At 39.0% G+C, this 20,241-nt stretch overlaps 1 protein-coding gene across 2 annotated transcripts in view; it reads left to right on the forward strand.

Moving 5' to 3' along the window:
* PCSK5 (proprotein convertase subtilisin/kexin type 5) overlaps positions 1-20,241 on the forward strand; it is a 441,582-nt gene that overhangs the window by 119,934 nt on the left and 301,407 nt on the right. For both annotated transcript variants that reach the window (XM_090274186.1, XM_090274185.1), the window contains exons 4-5: positions 9,835-9,978; positions 12,897-12,973. In XM_090274186.1, the coding sequence (XP_090130312.1) occupies positions 9,835-9,978; positions 12,897-12,973 (221 nt within the window). The remainder of the gene's footprint in view (positions 1-9,834; positions 9,979-12,896; positions 12,974-20,241) is intronic.

Below are 20,241 nucleotides of genomic sequence, written 5' to 3' on the forward strand. Positions count from 1 at the left end.
GAAGGTTTAGATCCACATATTTAATTGCTACAGTAACTCCTATGTGGATGTTACTTCAACTCCCATATTTCTAAAACTGAACTCAATATATTCATTCTACAACCAGTTGTTTTCTTCTTCCTATGTTTTTCTTCTCAGTAAGTGATTCTACCATTTGTTATGTAGTCTAAGATATTTGATAGTTCTTGGCTTCTATCCTCTCAGCATATTAATTCATTGTTATTAACAACAAATAATATAGAATGCCTGCTATGCATCAAGTACTGTAGTTTTTGCTCTTGTCACTAGACCATTGTCATCTCTTGACACTAGACCTATGTCCCAATTAATCAGTCTCCATGCTTTCCTTCGTGTCCTACAGAACCCAGCATGACTTTATAACTCAATCTGTTTATTCAGTTGGCATGTAATTATTGAACTTCTGCTATGTGTTACACTCTGTGGATACAGAAATAAAGCAAAGTGGCTGCCTTCATGGAGTTTACAGTCCAGTGTGAGAGACATATAATGGAGAATAGACTGTGATCCAGAATGCTATTTCAAATAAATAGATTAGAAAAAGCCTCTCTTGGGAGGTGAAATTTAAGCATAAGAGAAAGAGCTATGTGGATATCTGAGGAAGAACATTCTAGGGTGAGAGAATAGCAAGTATCAAGGCCTCGAGGTAGGATTGGCATCAGAGGGAAAAGGAATTGAATTGAGTAAGGGACAGAGGGGATAGGTCAGAAGGTGAGGGAGACAGCTTTCCATTCAGGTCATGAAGCTCTTCATAGGCCATTAAACAGACTTGTGATATTATTGAAAGTGTGAGGGAATGCCATTGCAGCTTGGGAATTATTGGAAATATTTATTGAAAGTAAATCTTACATAGTTTACAACAACTACTTTGCTGTATGGAGAAGAGACAACAGAAAAACAGGAGATGATAGTGGCCTGAGTGAGTGTGTAGCCAGCCGTGAAGATCATATGGAGAGGCAAGAGGTTCAAGAACTAATTTTGAAGGACTTGCTGGTGAATGTTTATAGGGAATGAGGGGAGCCATAGATGCCGTATATTGGTGTGGGGGCCACAGAGATCCTGGACATGGGCACCTTGGTAAGAATCAGAGAGGGGGAGATCAAGTTGTTGTTGTTGTTTTGGGAATTAAAGTTTGAAGTGGATTTTAGACAACCAAACCATGCCAGTCACTGTCTTAGAACCCTTAAATAGCTTCACATTGAATTATGATAAAGCTCAAACTTTTAAAAAATGGCTTATAAGAACATTTATAGTCTTGCTTATGGCTCTATCTCTAATCTCATATCCATTTTTCTTATCTCCCACCATCTCTCATCTTGTATCAGACAGCTGCACTGAGTTTCTTTTGATTCCTTTGATACTCCAGTCTCTCTCTAATTATTCTGTACCTTACCAAAAATAAACATATCCTCTTCATCCCATTTTCCCTTTGGCTAGTCAATTCATATTGGAGGGCTAAACTGAAATGCTGTTTTCTCTAGAAGGGCCCTCAGCCTTCTCATGCCTTCCCCTGACTAGGTTCCGTGTTCCCGCAGTACCCTGAGAACCCCCATTGCAATTACTTCACGTGTGTATGTGTAAAATCCTTGCCTGTCACAGAGTAGACCTCAAGGACTTGAGCACAGGAAGAGTGTCAAGCCCCGTGTAGTGACCAGAATGCAGCAAGTACTTGATAACATTTTTTTCTGACTGAAACAGGGATAGATTGGAAGCGTACGTTGAGTTAGGTTAAATGTAATGGATCAAAGTTGATCCTCAGGATGCTGTCAAAATGGAAGGAATGTGCTGGTTTCAGACCCAGATTTCCAAAACCCGACTCAGTCTTTGGACCTGAGGTCTTTGAGGATGGTGTGAACCCTGGCAGGTGCAGTGGCTGCACAGATAAAGCTTGGTATTAGTGTCTCTGAAATGTCCAGTAAGTTTCAGAGCCCCTGGCTAACCTGTAGCAGCAAGGCGTGAGACATGTAGGGATTCTTTAAAGGAGACAAGATTTTTATTTTGTTATGGCTTATTGATTTTTACATTATTAAGTATTTTTAGGACTGAAAGTCTCTAATTCATTTGGAAAGATTAAAAGAGGACCACACAATTTACAAATAAGAGGAATGTTGTTCACTTAACTAAATCCATAGAGCATCTAGATATTTGGCTGCTTTGCCTCAGTTCCTTTTTTTAAAGACTTTTTTTAGAGCAATTTTATTTTCTCAGCAAAATTTAAAGGAAGTACAGAGGTTTCCCATCTCCCTCCAGCCCCCATCCATTCAGGGTCACCCCCATTATCAGCACTGTCACCAGAGGGGTATGATTATTACAGTTGATAAACCTGTATTGACAGCCATACACCTGCAGTCCATAGTGTACCTTTTGGTTCATTGTTGATGTTGTGCATTTATATGGGTTTGGGCAAATGTATAATGACATGTATCTATCATTATAGTATCATACAGAATATTTTCTCTGCCCTAAAATCCTCTGTGCTCAGCCTATTCATCCTCCCTTCCCTCATCTCCAGTCCCTGGCAACCACTGAACTTTTTACTATCACCATAGTTTTTCCTTTTCCAGAATGTCATATAGTTGGAATCAGACAGTATTTAGCCTTGTGAGATTGGCTTCTTTCACTTAGTAATATGCATTTAAGTTTCCTTTATGTCTTTTCATGGCTTGATAGCTCATTTCTTTTTAGTGCTGAATAATATTCCATTGTCCAGTCACCTACTGAAAGACATCATGATTGTTTCCAAGTTGGGCAGTTATGAATAAAGCAGCTAAATATATCCATATGCAGGTTTTTGTATGGGCACAAGTTTTCAACTCATTTAGGAGTGCTATTGCTGGAATGTATGATAAAAGTATATTCAGTGTTGTAAGAAATAGCCAAACCGTCTTCCAAAGTGGCTGTACCATCCTGAGTGCTCAGCAGCAATGAATGAGAGTCCCTGTTGCTCTGAACCCTCCCCAGCGTTCGCTGTTGTCACTGTTCTGGATTTTGGCCATTCTAATGACCATGTAGTGTTTTGTCCTTGTTGTTTGAATTTGCATTTTCCTGATGATGTACAATATAGAGCATCTTTTAATATGCTTCCTTGCCCTCTGTATATCTTCTTCGGTGAGGTATCTATTGAGCTCTGGCCAGTTTTTTAATAAGTTTGTTTGTTTTCTTAGTTTGTTAAAAGTTCTTTGTATATTTTAGATAATGGTCCTTTAGCAGATGGTCTTTTGCAAATAGTTTTCTCCCAGTTCAGGTCTTATTTTCTTAGTCTCTTGACATTGTCTTTCAGAGAGCAGAAGTTTTGAATTTTAATGAAGTCCAGCTTTTCAATTATTTCTTTCACAGAGTATGCATTTGGTGTTGTATCTAAAAAGTCATCACCATATCAAGGGTCACCTAGGTTTTATCCTATGTTATCTTTCAAGAGCTTTAGTTTTGCATTTTACATTTGGGTCTATGATCCATTTTGAGTTAAATTTTGTGAAGGGAGTGAGTTTTGCATCTTGATTTCTTCGTTCCTTTCTTCCTTCCTTGTGCATGTGGACATCCAGTTGTACAATACCACTTGTTGAAAAGATTACCTTTGGCTCATTGATTGCCTTTCACTATATTGCCTCGATTTCTTGATCCTCAGTTTTGAACCAAATATTAGGAAGTGGATTTAGTCTTACTTTGCTCCATATAGGCATATTTTGTACACCATGGCCTTTCTCTTCCTAACATCTGCTATTTTCTAATATTACATGGGACATTTTTAAACTTTTGTAACTGAGAAATCATCCTCTGTCAAAATTATAGTAGATGTGAACCATGATTCTAGCAGAGTCAGAATCGTAGGCACAAATGTGTGGAGTAAAGCACGGTGATTCACAGGATGCCATTTAACCAATGTACCAGAAAACAGGTGGATACTATTCTCTCCTCCTATACCCATCCCCAGCCTCCGGCACCAGCCCCAGATATAAAACATTCATGTCATCTCAGCTACTTTTACAAATGATAAATTGCCCTTTCACATTTGCCAGACAATAAAGAAAGCCATCATCTCTTTATTTTGTAGTAATCTATCTCTCCTTTATGTTTTTAACACCAGAGCCGTCTTCTATAAACTATTAGAAACATGATGCCTCCCATGAATGTACTATCATCAACAACAATATGATCATCATAACAGCAGTCATTTCTTGTATACTTTATCATCTTCAATCTTGATAGCAAATCTCTACATTCAAACTGCTGATCAGGCTTTAAGAATTTATGTGACTTAACAGTCATACAACTGGAAAGTAGCAGAGGTGGGATTTAAATATCTCTCTGCCTGATTCTCCTAACTAGTGTCCTTTGCTACTAATGCTGATAATTTGGTATTTTGAAACATACTGGGCTATCTTGGAATTCCTGCAAAACTCACAAACTGGATAATATTCTTGAATAATTGGACACTGGGTCTATTTTGGCCATAGGTGTCTTATTTTTTGCATGTGTGTGATAACAAAGGATAAGAAGTCCATCAAATTGACCCATAAATATAATTGTGAATGTCTTAGAACCTCCCTACCTTGATTTAAATTTTCAAAAATCAGTGAAGGAATCTTTAGTTTTGGAGTCACAGAATCTACTTTTGTGTCCCAAGAGGTGCCCATCAGCTTATGGTCTCACAAAAGCTCTAAGTCCAATTTCTTTAGGGGCCTTGAAAAAAGAAAAGTTAAAGAAAGAACTTCTCCAAATAAAAGCAAAAGGAAGTAGAGCTATTGTCTGAAACTGTGACGGAGAGAACTAAGCCTAGATACTTCCCAGAAGTTCCAAGTACTGAGGAGCAGATGTCAGACCCATTGGAAGGAATGACTTCATCAGAAATGGAGCAAGACTAACAATGGAGTGAGTTGTTTCCAGTGGTATGCTGGATCTGCCTTCTAACAGCTCATGAAAGCTTATTGTTAGACATTCAAGAATTTTGTGAGCGTGGTAGTTTGAAATTGGCCATGATGTGAGTATTTACACCATGAAAATGAGCAAACACTATAAATAAGGGACTTTTTTTTTTTTAAGACCTGGTTTACCAACACATCATTGGCTATTCAGTAAAGACATGAACTCCCTGTCGTTGAAACTATTCAAGTAGAAACTTGCTGATTTCCTAAAAGTTGAGTTGCAATAAATGGAATAAGGAAAGATTAGAAAGTCTCTCAAGTCTTATCCAAGTATATTTCACTTGATCACCTGGATGCACAGGCCATTGAAATTTCTGTTATTTGATTTTTTTTACTGGTGCTCTGTTGTCCAACATCTACTCCTTATCTACTCCTCATCTGAATTTGCTTGTAGTTTGCCCTCCTTCTAAGCCTTTTCTGTTTCAACTTTAACAGATGAGTTTCCATAGCTCTTTGGTCTGGTGTTTGACTTTTGACCAGCTGTTTGAATTCTGAAAGGTTACCCAGGCTGATCAAGTCTCATCTTTTTTTCTTAATTGAATTTTCAGGGTACCATTGGTTAATCACATTATGTAAATATCAGGTATACAGCCTTATTGAATGACATCTGTATGCTCTGTCCTGTGCCCACCACTGCAAAAAACAACAAGTGAACAAACAAAAGCAACAAAGAAAAAGAACAAACTTATTTTCTTTATCTCTTAAAAGGAGATAAAAAGATGATAGAAGCACCTCTGTCAAATAGTTGTTCTGAGTCTTAAAGTAAGCTAGTCCATATGAAGTGACTAGTACATTTGGCTATGGTAAGGATCTAGTAGATGTCAATTGTATTTTCACTTAAGGGAGTATCAGTTTTATTTTTTGCAATTTCTTAGAACTCTTGGACTCCACATTTTATAAAGAATTTCAAGTATTTATACACTTTACTAAGTTGACTGGCTTGTTTCTGAATCCATCTATAAAACAGACTTTTTATGTATTCTGCTTTCTTATGAACACTGTATAGTCAGTGATGCAGTCTTAGGAGCCACTGTATTAATAACAATGAACAACAGATGTTTTCAGTGTACAAGCAGGCTATTGGCAGCATATAAACTGCTCAGAACTTGGAAAAATTTAAGAAGAATGACATTGAAGCTGCCCCGCCCCCCCAACCAGATTAGAAGAAAATGATACTTAAAATATAACAAAGGTGTTTATTTGGGGTATAGACTATTCTTTCATTGAACAACAAACACTGTGACATATTGATGGAGACACATGAAAAGTGAGCACACCCAAAGCGATAGTTCATAAGCAGAATAACAACTCATAACCCTCACATGGAAAAGGCCCTTTCTAGAACTCACAGAACAGTTTCTCTAAAACTTCATTCCTAAAAAGAATTCAAGCTTTTATGGATGAGGATGTGGGAGATCTAAGTGGTATCCATTGTTTCTGCAGATATTTTCTGTTTTGTGTTGCTTCTCAATAGTTAGCCACCATGCATATACCATCATTGAAATATAGTACATTATTTATCTTGTATATATTGTGTACACACATTTTTCATCAGCTTCAACAATGCTGGATGTTTCTGACTAGCCCCTTCTGTGAATACCAGTCTATGGACTAGATATATATGGTAACACAATTCCAGAAACTAGTCTTTAGTCCCAGCTCTGGCTGAGATCTTTTCAACAATGACTGTGTATGTGTCGCTTTTGCTTCTGGGTGATGCTATTAATACAGATTCCTGTCAAGTGAGTAGAGCCCAGTTTAAAAACTCTTTCAATCAGACAGTTAAGGAAATGATTAATTCATTCCCCTCCTTTGCTTAGTGTTGACTGGCATCAATATTTTCCATAGACTTTGCTCTTTAGATACCTTGGGTATATGAAACCACTATATTAAAAACAACTTTGGAAGCCTAAACCCCTTGAAATATGTGTATAAAATCTTAAGATTCATATTCAGGATTTAGGGTTCTGATTTAAGGGTCCTCTGACCTTATTAGTCTTTTCAAGAAACACCTCAGGCTCTGAGTATTTTTTTCCTTTGACCTTTTGGCTACTCACCACAATAGATTATCCAAGTGAAAGTATCAGTTTGATATTTCCCCTGCTTCCCCCTCCACCAATACCATGTTGGTGGATGAAAAGAGGGGAAAAAAGGGTGGGACATAAATATTTAATGGTGAAGTCAGATTCACCAGAAGCAGACTTGGAAGAAAGAAACCTAATTGCTCCACTTTTAACACACGTGTTTTCCATAGACTGCTGGTTTTCTTCAGTTTTCATAATTACAATTTCAGGCAGCATCCCTCCACTCCAGAACGGTTATCCCATTTGTGGGTTACCCATTTCCTGTGCATTTCCTTCCTCCGGCCCACCTCTTGGCCACATTAACATTGCTGCATGTCAGAAACGATACCACAGGTGGCCAGAGCAGGTTTGGAAAAAGAAAAATATGAAATGGAAACCTGTCAAGATTGCTTTGTGTTAAATTAAAGCATATGGTGAGGAGAGGCCCAAACTTACTCTCAACCAGAGTGAGACTTCTGAAAAACATAGGCTTTTTGGAAATTTATACTATTTCTTTCATGATCATCTCTGTTAACCAAGCATTAGCTGGCCAGATATCTCTGATGAAGTAGGAGGACTAAGCATAATGGCAGTTGTGAACTTGGAAATAAAGTTGAGAATTATGCCCACATTTTGGCATGCAGTCAATCAGCTAATATTTACTGAAATCCTAGTTAGACTTAATTTAATGCACAGTCTTCTACGGGATTACAGTCAAGACAAAATTCACAGACAAGATTCAATAGTCAACAACAGTTCAATAGAATTCAATGAGTAAAGGTTGTATGTGTAGAATAGAGGGTGTATGTATGTGTGTCTGTCCCTAATTTCAGGAAAGGGATGAAGCATGAATAGGCTGAAGAACATGAGACAACTTTACAGAGGGGTAGGTCCTGAGCTGTGCCCCCAAAATTGGGGAGAGGTGGGAAGAGTGGAATTTAGGTCAGTGTAGTAATAGTGTGTGTGCGTGCGCCTGTGTGTGCCTGTGTCTGTAGGGCCTCAGTGTCAGACAAAGGACAAGAAGATGAGAAAAAGATACAAGTGTTCATAAAAATATCTAAGTCCCTATTTTCTAGATATTACCCATGGTGAAAAATGGGTTCACCCTTTGTTTAGAATAAATTCTTGAAACAACTCAAATGTGTTTGTAATATTAACAAAAGGCAGTCTCATTTGGAAAACACATTCATAAATTCATGTCGGGGAGCATTAGAAGTATCTGTTGCTAGTTAGCATTTTACTATGAGTGATCAAGTTTGGAGAGATATGAGCTTCCATTTAGGTTGTACTGCAAATGAAAGCCAAGACATGGCTACAAAGCCCTGGATGATCTCATTGCATTTTGCGTTCTGATTTGCTGCCTTGCGTGCCATTCTCTCCCTTGTTCACTAAGCTTCAGCAATACCCCACCTTTCTCTTTCCTCAGTGCGCTAAGTTGTCTCCTACCTTTTGGTTACTGCATTTGCTGTGTCCTCTGCCAAGACACCAGTCTCTATGCCCTTGGGCAGACCAGCTCTTCCTCATCAGTCATGCCTCAGCTCGCATTTCACTTTCTCAGAGACTGGAGTCTTTTTCTGACCATCCCACCTAAGATGGTGAACTCAGACCCCTCAGTGTTCACCAACCTATCACCCTGTTTAATTCCCTTAAAGCAGAAGGAGTGCTCTGAATGATCTTGTTTGTTTATTATCTGTGTCACCCCTTTAGAGGGATCATTAAGACAGAGACCTCATCTGCCTTGTTCCCTGTCAGACCCAGCATGTAGTAGATGCTCAATAAAGTAAGTGTTCGATGAATCATTGGCAGTCAGGCCTCCATCATGCTTAGCGCATACAAAGCTTGTGTCCCGATGTACTGAACTGTTACAGAGCAGAAAGAGAATAGAGAATGGTGAAAGGCCTGGGGGGCTCATGTCGCTCTGGCATTGTGTTACAGTGCATATCTTTTCCTTCATTTCTCCACTGAGTCTCTTACACTGAAAATCAACACCACTCAGGGATATTTTAAAAAGATGGACTTGGAAGGAATAATTATGTGGGTTGATGAATGCTAGTAAATTATATCCGGAAGAGCTGCTGATTAATTCATTTCTTGATATGTTTGCATGTGGTAGCTGTTGTGGAATGAAATTATAGCACATGACGAGCTAAGGTTCAAAGTTTCTGCAGCCCGACCCTTGAAGCCCTCACACATTTTCCTGTGTACGTCACCTTTCTGGACTATGTCCTGCTCTTCGTTTCCTTCTCAAAGTAGTGCCAAATGAGTGTCTATCTACTACAAACTATGCTACAGCAGCCATTGTTAATTTATTGGCAGAAGATTTAAAAAACTTGTTTTATTTTCTTGTTCATGGGTTTCTCATAGCAGCACACCTTTGGCTGACACTGTACAAAAGCTGCCTGCATTGCTTCTCATTTATAGCTGCATTGGCTTGCTGGTGGCTGGAATTATAAAGTATACATTCTTCAGTTACCTAGTGTGATTTATAAATTAAATGTCACAGTGCCTTTTTGTGTGTCATTAATTCATGCTAACAATAAAATGGTACATCATAATTCTGCTGTTGAAATATCCATTATTTTATTATGTTTTCCCAAAGGATCAATTTGAACAAGTCAGAGATGGCAGAAGAGATTTCATTTGCCTTTCCCACATCTAGACTTCCTGCCTTTCCCCTGTTAATTATGCTAGAGATCCATGCTTCTACTCTAACAGGCAATCCACCAAATTGCTGTTAATTTTTAATGCATTATCTTAACACGTAGGTAATTCTCCCTTCTGCTTACTATTTAGTAATCTGCAATGTCCATTGCTCCCTCTTCCCCCTCTAGCACTGCAGTGACAACACGCATCCCTGCCAGTCAGACATGAACATTGAAGGAGCCTGGAAGAGAGGCTACACGGGGAAGAACGTCGTGGTCACTATCCTGGATGATGGCATTGAGAGAACCCACCCGGATCTGATGCAGAACTATGTGAGTGTTTGCTGTGGTCGAACGCCTTGCCTCCTTGGAGGCAAGTAAACTCATGGTAGAATTATTAAAAAGGGGGAAAACAACTGAAAAATGCAGTAGACAGACCCAATATTCTCTGTGTATTGCTCCAGTCTTCTAAGAGATGTACTTAGAGTCCAGGAAGCATGAGCTAACGCTTTTAGCTTTTGAGTGCCTTTGATGTTCTGAGGTCAAACAGCAGGTGATAAGCAGAAACCCCATCACCAACACCACCTGCTACCAGCAACAATCGCTAATCTCAACAGCTCATCCACATAGCCAGGCAGTGCTGTTTCTTTTATGGAGAACAGTGTGCTTAGAGCTTTTCTCAAGTTGCTCTATGTTGGTCTATTTCTCTCCTTTTTTAAAGGATAGTAATGATCCTGCAGAACCAGTGAATTCTTTTTCTTAAGGCATCACAATTCCAGGACTCAGAGAGAACATACGATGAGCCCAAGATTACAGAACAACCAAAAGTGCTGAAACTCAGTACTTTCACTGAAAACTATGGTCTTGATACCCAGTGGCCACGTTGGGGCTGAAGGGATTGGATCACCTGTTTCCGGACACTGTTATCTTTTGCTCCAGGGGCCTCCGGTCCCCCTCTGCCACCATGATATTCACTGCCTGGAAATATGCCAATGACCCCTCCTCTGTCTTCTCTCCAGAATGGTCCCTTCCTGTGCTTCTCCTCCCTAAGTTGGGTGAAAAGTGCTATAGTTATTTCCTAATGTGCCATTCCCTCTCTGCTCCAAATTCCTGCTTCCTGACACCTTGGTGTTCTCCCTAAATATATTTTTTGTTGTTGCTAAAGAGCCTGCAGTGACTCCCTATTGTCTGCAAATGACAACTCTCTTGATTCCTGTCAGAGCCTAACAGAAACTCCTCAGGGACCCCACTCACACCCATGTCTCCCGACTTCTCCTCTGACGACTTTTCTGTTGGCAGCTGTTTCTGGAAGCCCAGAAGCACTGATATCACTACATACCCACTTTAACTTCAAGCACTTGCATGCTTCTCATGAAATAGATGGTGGAAATTGCCATCTGTTTTCTCCAGTGTTTCTCATTTGTTCAGTCTCACTTAGTGACAATTTCTTTTAAAATAATTTTCCTTTTCCCATTCACTGTCTCCCACAGTCGCCCATGTGTCTGACCTTGAGGACCTTCCTTCATAAAGGACACCTAGCATCACACACACTTCTGGCCACTTCAACCACTTTTCTTCATTGACCTTTTTGTTTCAAAAATTCAGTGAAAAATCTTCACAAGTGAATTTTTGCAATTAAATATTGAAGTTATTTCCCCCAAACTTGATGCTTTCCCCTAAGGTTTAAAGAGAAGGGAGTGAGAGAAGGAACTGGACGTTGATTTGGTTGTCATTTGAGCACAGCATGGGAGTGGTCTCTGTCACCCTGTATCTGAACACACTCAGATAAACCCATGTCTCTTCACGGCATGGACTTTAGAGCTAAAAAGGAACTTCAGTTTGATAGGGTAGAAGATGAGGCCTGATGACTAAAATTAGTTAACCCAGGCCATATATAGAACAGAAACGTGGCTACATATCTTCTAGCAAATAAGTCCTCCTTGTCATATGCCTTGCTGTTCTTATGGTGTATTCCTGCTCCCCACTGCATTGGAATGTATTCGATAAAATACAAATAGCTCTAACCTAATTGTGATTGCATTCTTTATTTTCTTCATTTTTTTCCCCCCTCCTTGAAAGAACATTCCAGAATGTATGTGTCCTTAGCAGTACTAGTACCCTCTCAGTTCTCCTAATGTCAGAACCATGAAGAGTGGAGAAAAGCACAGTAGATGGGGTGACAGACGGCCTGGGTTCCAGACTTGGTTCCACGGGTGGTTTGTTGCATGCCTCTGGCCAACTTACTTAACCTGTGTAGGCCTCTGTTTCCTTATCAGTTAAATTAGTAGGTTACACTAGCTGCACTCCCTTTGTGCTCTCATGACCACTAAGGAAGGCTGCATGGCCCTCTTTGTATAGGAAGCAGGCACTGACTACCTTTATATGTAATTGCATATTTTGCTGAATTTCCCCCGAACATTGCAGACTCTATTTACCATAAATTATTTTTAGACACAGAGCCTTTGATAAAGATAGAAAACAAAAATAACATTTACTTTCACTAAAACTAAAATCAGGCATTATTATAAAGTATCATAAAATTCAAAACATTCTAAATTACTTCTGTCTGTAGTGGCATAAATTTACTTTCAGAGGTACTTTTGTGTCATTTTGAATCTTGACATAGAATAAAACTTCGTTCGTTATTCTGACTGGTGCACAAGGCCATTGATATTAGCCAAAAGGCTGAATTGTAGATTCTTTTATAGTAGATAAAACATTTGAAACCAGACAGATATTGCCCAATAGAGATCCTAAAATACCTGGTATAACACATTTCAAATACTGACATTTCATTGACCTGCCAGTTATTTGTGAACGGTACTTACCTTTAAAATTTTTTGAATTATGGTAAGGTATTTGACACTGAAGAAATGAAGATAGAAAGTCCATGGAGAATAAATTGCTCTGTGTTTAGGCTGTCAGGAGTGCCTCTCAGAAAAGATGGTAATTGAGGACATATTTGAAGAAATGGGGTGGGAGGCCAGTTCTTGGTCTAAGAGAAAGAGTGCTAGTAAGAATGGACTGTGCACTTCTTTGGTCTGTGGAGAGTACTTCTTCACCCTAAGGGGGGTAGAAAAAACAACACTGATTAATCCTGAGCAAGGCATCCTGACACCACTGAACCATGAATGTATTATTTAATCTAATTACTCTTTTGCAGAAATGTGTTTAAGAATGCATGAGCTTTCAGGTTAATGGCTAATTAATGACCGTCTGTCTCTCTCTCTCGCCCTCCTCTGTGGCCATAGGATGCTCTGGCCAGTTTTGACGTGAATGGGAATGACTTGGACCCAATGCCACGTTACGATGCAAGCAACGAGAACAAGTAAGGCCCAAGGGAAGGGTGGCTGGCGTGGGGCTGGCGTGGGGCCTTGCTTCCTGCTTTTGCTGAGGGAAATATTTTTTTCTTAGAAATACTTGATAACAAATCCTTAATTTGCTCCAAGATAAGTGTCTTTCCACTGAAGCTTCTGGGAAATAAAAAGGAGTGGTCCACTTAGTAAGGATCGTTGCAGAGCGAAAGAGAAAACACTCAAGAGAATGACAACATTTTCAAATTTTGAGAGTGGAACTGGGGAAAATTGCCTTTCAGATGGTAACTGACCTGGGACCCATTTGTTTAGGCAAACAAAGTAGCCCCCAAAAGAGTTGATTTGTTAAATTCGACAAATTTGATTGAACGTTGTACTTGGGGTCTCTTTCCTCCCCTCCTCCCTGTAGTGATGGTGTTTCCCACTAATATATGTGAAATACTTATAAGGCTTGCTGTGTGTGGAACACATTACATTTCTTATCTCCACAGTCAAGAGCCACAGAAACACATATAACCACATTGACACTTTCCATTTAGTACAGTAGTTTTTGTGAAAGCAATTGAAAATGCACATCTATTTGATAAGGCAGAGTATCTTAACATTCTTTAGAAAGTAAATGAAAATGGTATTTCTTGCTTTTGATGATGTAAGTTTTTTTTTTAAGGTTATGGATATTTCTAATCTCTAGATTGCATTAACGTTTTTCCTTTTACTGAGAAGCTCCTCCAGCCATAATGGTGTGATTTAGATATTATCACTTGAATTTTTATTTACATGTTTTAGTTCGGGATCACAGAAGCTCCAGAGAGTGGTGTTGCATCTATTTATTATGTACTACTTCAAAACTGTGTTTTTTCTATAGGGAAAAATTTCCAAGCTAGTATTATTTGAGTCATTAATTTTAGATAAAACTATATGATATAGATAATTGTGACAATACATGGGATTTTTTACCTTTTTTTCTTTTCACAATCTACCAAGAAGCCTCAAAAAAGTTACTTTGGAAAATATGCTGATTATTAATATTAACAACTGAGTAAATATTGTAGACCAGATTTAGTGGCAAAATCATTAATATGCAAATTGATGTATCAATAGATAGAATTTTCTAGAGCTTTCTAAAGAGAGAGGGAACTAAATTAAACTGGACAGTTTTCTTTCAGACCTGGTCATTGCCATCTAGATTACACTGTTTAAAAGTTATGGTGAATTTCACACAAAGGATTGTAATTTGAAACATGAGCTAATGTATTTAACCTAATGTCCAAGTTCACATGAAACACTGAAGAAAAAATTGAAGCTTCAGTGAAGTCATCACTAATAAATATCAGTATACGGTCTATTCTGCTATAATGTGACATATGCATTCCTAAAAATACTTGCACTCTGCAAAGTCTAAAACCACAGATGAATAAGCAAATGGAGATGGAGCTCAACACTGAAAAACTTCATCAGGAACACACACAAAATATGATTTTAAAAAATCCCAATTTTATCCATGTAAAGTGGTTAGGAAACATAAAACTACAGTCACAATGGCACTTGACCTGCGAAAAGACCTGAAGTTTGTTTGTGGAAGTGTGTGCCCATTAGATCAATTCCTTCTCACATTCCTGTTCTCCTGTGTGCAAAAGTAAAAGAACGATAGAGAAAAATAGAGATAATGATTAAAATTTTTACTAAGAACAGAGAATAGAGAAGAAAATTACAAAGTGGGCTGGGAGGCAAAGGGGAACAGTTAAGCAGAGGGAAGGACGCCGCAGCATGCAAGTCACTGTGACATGGCAGAGGAGGATCTGAAATCCCATGGGAAGTAGCAGCCCCTGATGTGGTCAAGTATGGACCGCTGTGCTCCTGTGGCGTGTAGCTCTGTGTATCTGTGCAGTATCTGTACAGGGCTTAGTACCACTGGGTGTGTTTTCTGCATTTACCTAGAGTTTGGGGGACAAAATTGTGTATAAACATGCAAACTTCACATTATGTTGAAATTATTCCCTTATATATCAGCCATTGTTGATTGATTGCTTAGCTATATCAATCAAAAATGTATTTTCAAGGCGAGCAATATAGCAGAATTGACCGTACTATGTCCATTAGCTAAAATTTTTTTTTTAATTCTCACTCCAGGACATGCTTACTGATTTTAGACAGAAGGGAAAGGAGGGAGAGAGAAGGGAAAAGAGGGAGAGAGAGAGGGAGAGAAACATCCATCAGCTGTCTCCCGCATGCGCCCTGACGGGACCAAACCTGCAACCCAGTCATGTGCCCTGACTGGGAAACATCCTGGGACCTTTCAGTTTACGGGAAGACACTCCACTCAACTGAGCCACATGGGCCAGGGCCATTAGCTAAATTTATCCCATCAACATTTGTATAGAAAAAAGAGAAACAGGAAAGCTTTAGGAAAGTCTAGATTATGTTAACACCCAAAATATCCTTGTACAGGATGTCAAGGAACAGGAGGGTCTATCGGCAGAAAATGAAAATGCATCGTGCTCTCTAATCAGTTCTCTGTGAATCTACATGTGCTCAGTTTTTGCACTGAAACTCTTAGTGGTAATAGAGCCTGTTCTCCAAGGGGGATCTGACCTATGACTAACTTGGCTAACCACAAAGCCTATGTGTAAAGACAGTTCTTTGTGTATTTGCTTTGATGGCTTTTTACTGTCTGCCTTTTAAAAATTATACTTTGTGAGAATTTATTTTACACTTGACCACTCCCCAAGACTTTTCTTAAGAAACATCACTGTGGTCTTTCTCACTCCGGGGTATTCTGGTGTGACCTGTTTTGACCCATTCCAAGCACAGTCCATGGTTCATCGAGTATGGTGTGAGTCTGATTACTGGGGGACACAGGGATTGTTCCAGATATGTGCTTACGTTTGTCATCTTGAGAGTGAAATATGGCATTTCCAGAGGCTCAGCACCAGCATTGCCTACCTCTGTTTTATGACAGTCAGCAGTCACCTGGGGCATCAGATGTCCCTCTATCTCCTCTCAGTAGTGCTGCCTGCTTTTTTTATTTTTATTGGCCCACCATAAGCATGTATTCAGACATTTACGGTTAAAGTATCCTCTCTATTATATCATAGCTATAGATAGGATTGATGGACCTGTCTTTAAGCATGGATCCATAGACAGATAATTCTGTTTGAACAGAGGTCACTTGGCATCAGGGAATAAGAATGGGTTTGTAGTTTAGAAGAGTTGACTTGCTTTGGTTCTCCTTGATTAGCTTCATATTCTTTCAACTTAACTACTCTGAGTTTTAGTAATTTTTAAATCTCTCAAATGGGCATAATGATACTTCTAAAGGGTAGCAATAAAGTATGTAAAACACCAAGCATACTGCTGACTGGTGGTAAATAATTATAGCTGTTATTAACATTGTGTTTTATTCCTTTATCCAGTTCTTGATAAATAAGGGGTTAAATTTATAATTATCTCAAAATACATATGCATATGAACACTTAAAATTTAAAGTAAGACTTGAAGGTCTTTTTTTACCATGGTTAGAGGTTCAGTTAGGTCTTTCTGAATCATTGTCTACAGGAAATCTGTTTTTCATTAATTCCATTTTCCCACCTCCCTTGGCGGAGCATGAATCCTTGAATTTGATGTAAGATAGTGAAGGGGAGGAATTTCTAATCATCAGAATAAGGAAGCTGAATTGGCTACGCAAGTGCCTTTTCCTTGTTACTATCTGACCACTAGGCGTCAGAGTGTATTTGCAATTATTTCCTATGTGGTGGCATTGGTTCATTCCTTCAACAGGTGTTCATTGATACCCCACTTTGTGAGCGGTGATGCTGTGCTGAGTGCTGGGGGAATGCAGTGGTGAATAATAGAGGCTACTAACTAATGGGTTGATTGGGAGAGGACTTGGTGAGAAGCTGTAATGCCTGAAGGGTTTCTAGTACTAAGAGAGAATGTGCTGTGACATTTTTATGCACATCATTTCTCTTAGACCTAAATGACTACATTTCTAGTGCCAAAGCTTTGGGGTGAAAGTAATCACATCTAAAGTACAAAAGTTATAAAATTTCTTTCTTGTCACTTTCTCAAGTCCCCAAATGGTAGTGTGCTTGACCTAAATAATTGATGCTAAAGAAATAGCATTATTAGGGGAGATCATACAACTGGTCCTCCAATTCAGTTTCGCTGCCACACATATTAGCTTTCTGAATAAAGCTGACTGCGTTGTTCTAGGCTTAAAATAGAAAATGCTTCTGTAAATGAAACAGCCTCCTGGCATTTCATATCACTACTCCTAGTTCTGATAAATGAATTATTGATATCTGAGTTAGATTGTCCCTTCCCTAGGTTGCTTCTCGTTAAATGTTCCCTCTGCTTAAGTCATAGCAACATATTTAGTAGGAGATGAGACCATGGCATTATACTTTGAATGTGTTGTATATGGGCCCAGAATCTAGCTCCTTTTCAAAATAAACCAACCCATAGGTTAAAGACTCATTTTCCAAAAGGAATGGCTTTTTCATTTTGTTTCTTATCTCTGTTTCTAGGAAGATGTAACTGGGGTGGTTCTTTAGTCTCCTTTCACACAGAATCTCTGGTTTTAAGAATGTTGCCACATTGCAGAAAATGAAGTATGTGTGGTCTGACTTTATTATTCTTGTAGATGAGGACTGTTGTCAGGAGGGAGCGTTCTGAAACCAAGCCAATGAATGTAGACAGTGTTTTCTGATTATATGAAATATTTTAATTCAATCTGAGAGGAAAGAAAAAAAACACTTTAGATCTGTGACTTTTATCTCTATGACCTTAATACTTCTTAATGTAGAAGCATTGTTCCTTCCTACTTAGGATTTAGCCAAATATATTAAGATAAAATTACCTTATAGCTAAGTAGATCAGGCAAAACCTACCCCCCCCCCAAAAAAACCAAAAAAAATAAAAACCACAACAACAACATAGGGCTTTTAGAAGAAGCTGATTTGTTTTCTAAATACTTTTAAGATAATAACTACAATATACTACATAGTAGTCACCACATCAGTGATTATCAAATATATTTAACATCTCTATAAATGTACAGATGAGGTACTGAATATATACAAAAAGCTGTGAAAAATATATGACACTTCTCATATAGAAAGAACGTGCAACGACTACTTTAGAAAATTCGTTCATATGGGTTCGTCATACAATCAATACATTGAGATAAGTTAACAATTTTGATCATCTTTTAGGTTCTGGGAAGGCTATCCATGTGCAGGGGCCTTACCAAAGGTTTGGTACAATAGGACAAGTCTGCTCTCAAACCAGAAGCCCGCCATCCCTCCCTCCCCTCAACAGCCGCTGGTCACAGTGTCCTGACCGTCCTAACTGTTCTCACCATTGAAGTCCTCCTCTGTAATTGCTCTCCCGAGACACACCCCCATCCTCCCTCCGCACTAGCCTTCTCTTAGTCTACCTCCTTCTGTCACCTGCATCCTTATAAAAATCTCCTAAAAGGTTTCCCTGTCTCCAGTCTCACCCTATCCTGCCGAGTGATCTTTCTGAACCAAAATAAGAACATTAAAATCCTTTAGTGCCTCGATGTGTTGTTAAAAATACAAGCCCCTTCAGGACCCTACTCCTTCCTCATCGGTAAGTCTGCTGTGCTCCATGCGTCCACTCCCCCTCCTGTTTTATTTATTAGCCCGAGGAGTTCCCTGAATGTACCACAACTGTTCAGCCTCCCACCACCACACACACCTACTTCCTGCACCTGCTGCAGTTCCTGGTTCCCCTGTGATGCCTGCTCTCAGCCTCCCTTGTCCCAGCTGGCTGCCTCCAGTGGGCCTTCACAGCACCTGTGGACTTCTTTTATAAAATCTGCTCTGCTGTGGATGCGATCATATTTACCAAGGTGGGAAATAGAGAGGCAAGACCAGATACTGAGAAGAGGATTTCCGGTTTAGTTGGGGATATAGAAAGTTTGGTCTTACTTATAATACGATAATATGAGTTATAAGAGGATCTTCCTTGGTTGACTCATCTACCTGAATTAACAAAATGTGTCCCAATCGAAGTGGTAACCTTTTAAATGGTATTTTCTCATATAGTGGTTGCATTCCTTTTTTTTATTATTTTTTATTTTTTACCCTTCACCCTACTCTTTACCCCAGAAAGCTGATTTCTGGGGACTGCATTAATGGGCTCCCTTGCCTTCTGGGTTCCAATTGGGTTTGGCCATTGGAAAACTTATGCAGGAGATCGGTGGGATGCACAAGAGGGAAGAAGCAGTATTTATTCTTTCCTCCCTCCTTGCTGGGGCACGGGAGGTTAGCTGCATCCCTAAAGATTATAATTCCTGGCAGGTGACCCTAGGACTGACCTCCTAAGAGCGGCCCTTTCTGGATATCAACAACCACTTCCTCCCCAAGGCTCTTTAAAGCTAAGTGTTCCACTGGCACTTGTCTGGAACATTGCCCTATTCCCTAGTTATTTCCCCAAACCCCATCTGCATTCTTTTATGGGTCCCTTGCATACATTTTTCTCATGTTGCTCAGAATAAAGGAGCTCCATGTTTCCTGGTTAGCCCTTAACTGACAGATATGTTAGTCCTTTAGCCTAGTATCTTCAGTAATTGAAAAAATGTTTAGACACCTCTAAGAAAGAAAGGACTTAGGTACATAAATAGGGTTCATCTAAATGGCTGTTTATTCTCTAATGAGAGCTGAATAAATATGGAAAGTGGTTATCTAACCTAGAATATATACTTGTCACCTGAAGCGTAAATATTCATTTTTATAAAGCACTGCATTCATTATTCTGGGGCTTATGATCATGATAATGTAGTCTTCAGGCCCCTTTGTTCCCTTTGTCAGTTTCAGTGTTCTCAAGGATTTGGGGACTGACTCTCTTGGGGCTCTCAGTTACAGTTTTGATAAAAGGTCTGATGCAATTTGGGTATAATTTATGCAAATCCACTGTACTATTGACATGAATAATTGATAGTTGCTTCAATTTAAATATCTTATTTAAAAAACAAACTCAAAAATTCCTGAGGCCTCTAAAGCAGATGGAAATTGCAGTAAGGGATAGAGATAAGTATCAACTATCCTTTTTAAATAATGAATTAAGCATTTGAGCAGGGTTTCCAGACAGGTGTATTTATTTGTCTCTCTTTTAATCTCCTCTAAACTCCACCTTGGACCTTATATTTTCTTTTTTTTTTTTTTTAATGCCTAGACATATGTAAAATTTAGAGCAGGAAGACCTTGAGAAATCAATGCTAGGTTATTATGTGTTATTTCAGAGCATTAGACAAGGC

Source organism: Furipterus horrens, unplaced genomic scaffold, assembly GCF_987537825.1.
Source record: "Furipterus horrens unplaced genomic scaffold, mFurHor1.1.pri manual_scaffold_4, whole genome shotgun sequence".
Lineage (NCBI taxonomy): Eukaryota > Metazoa > Chordata > Mammalia > Chiroptera > Furipteridae > Furipterus > Furipterus horrens.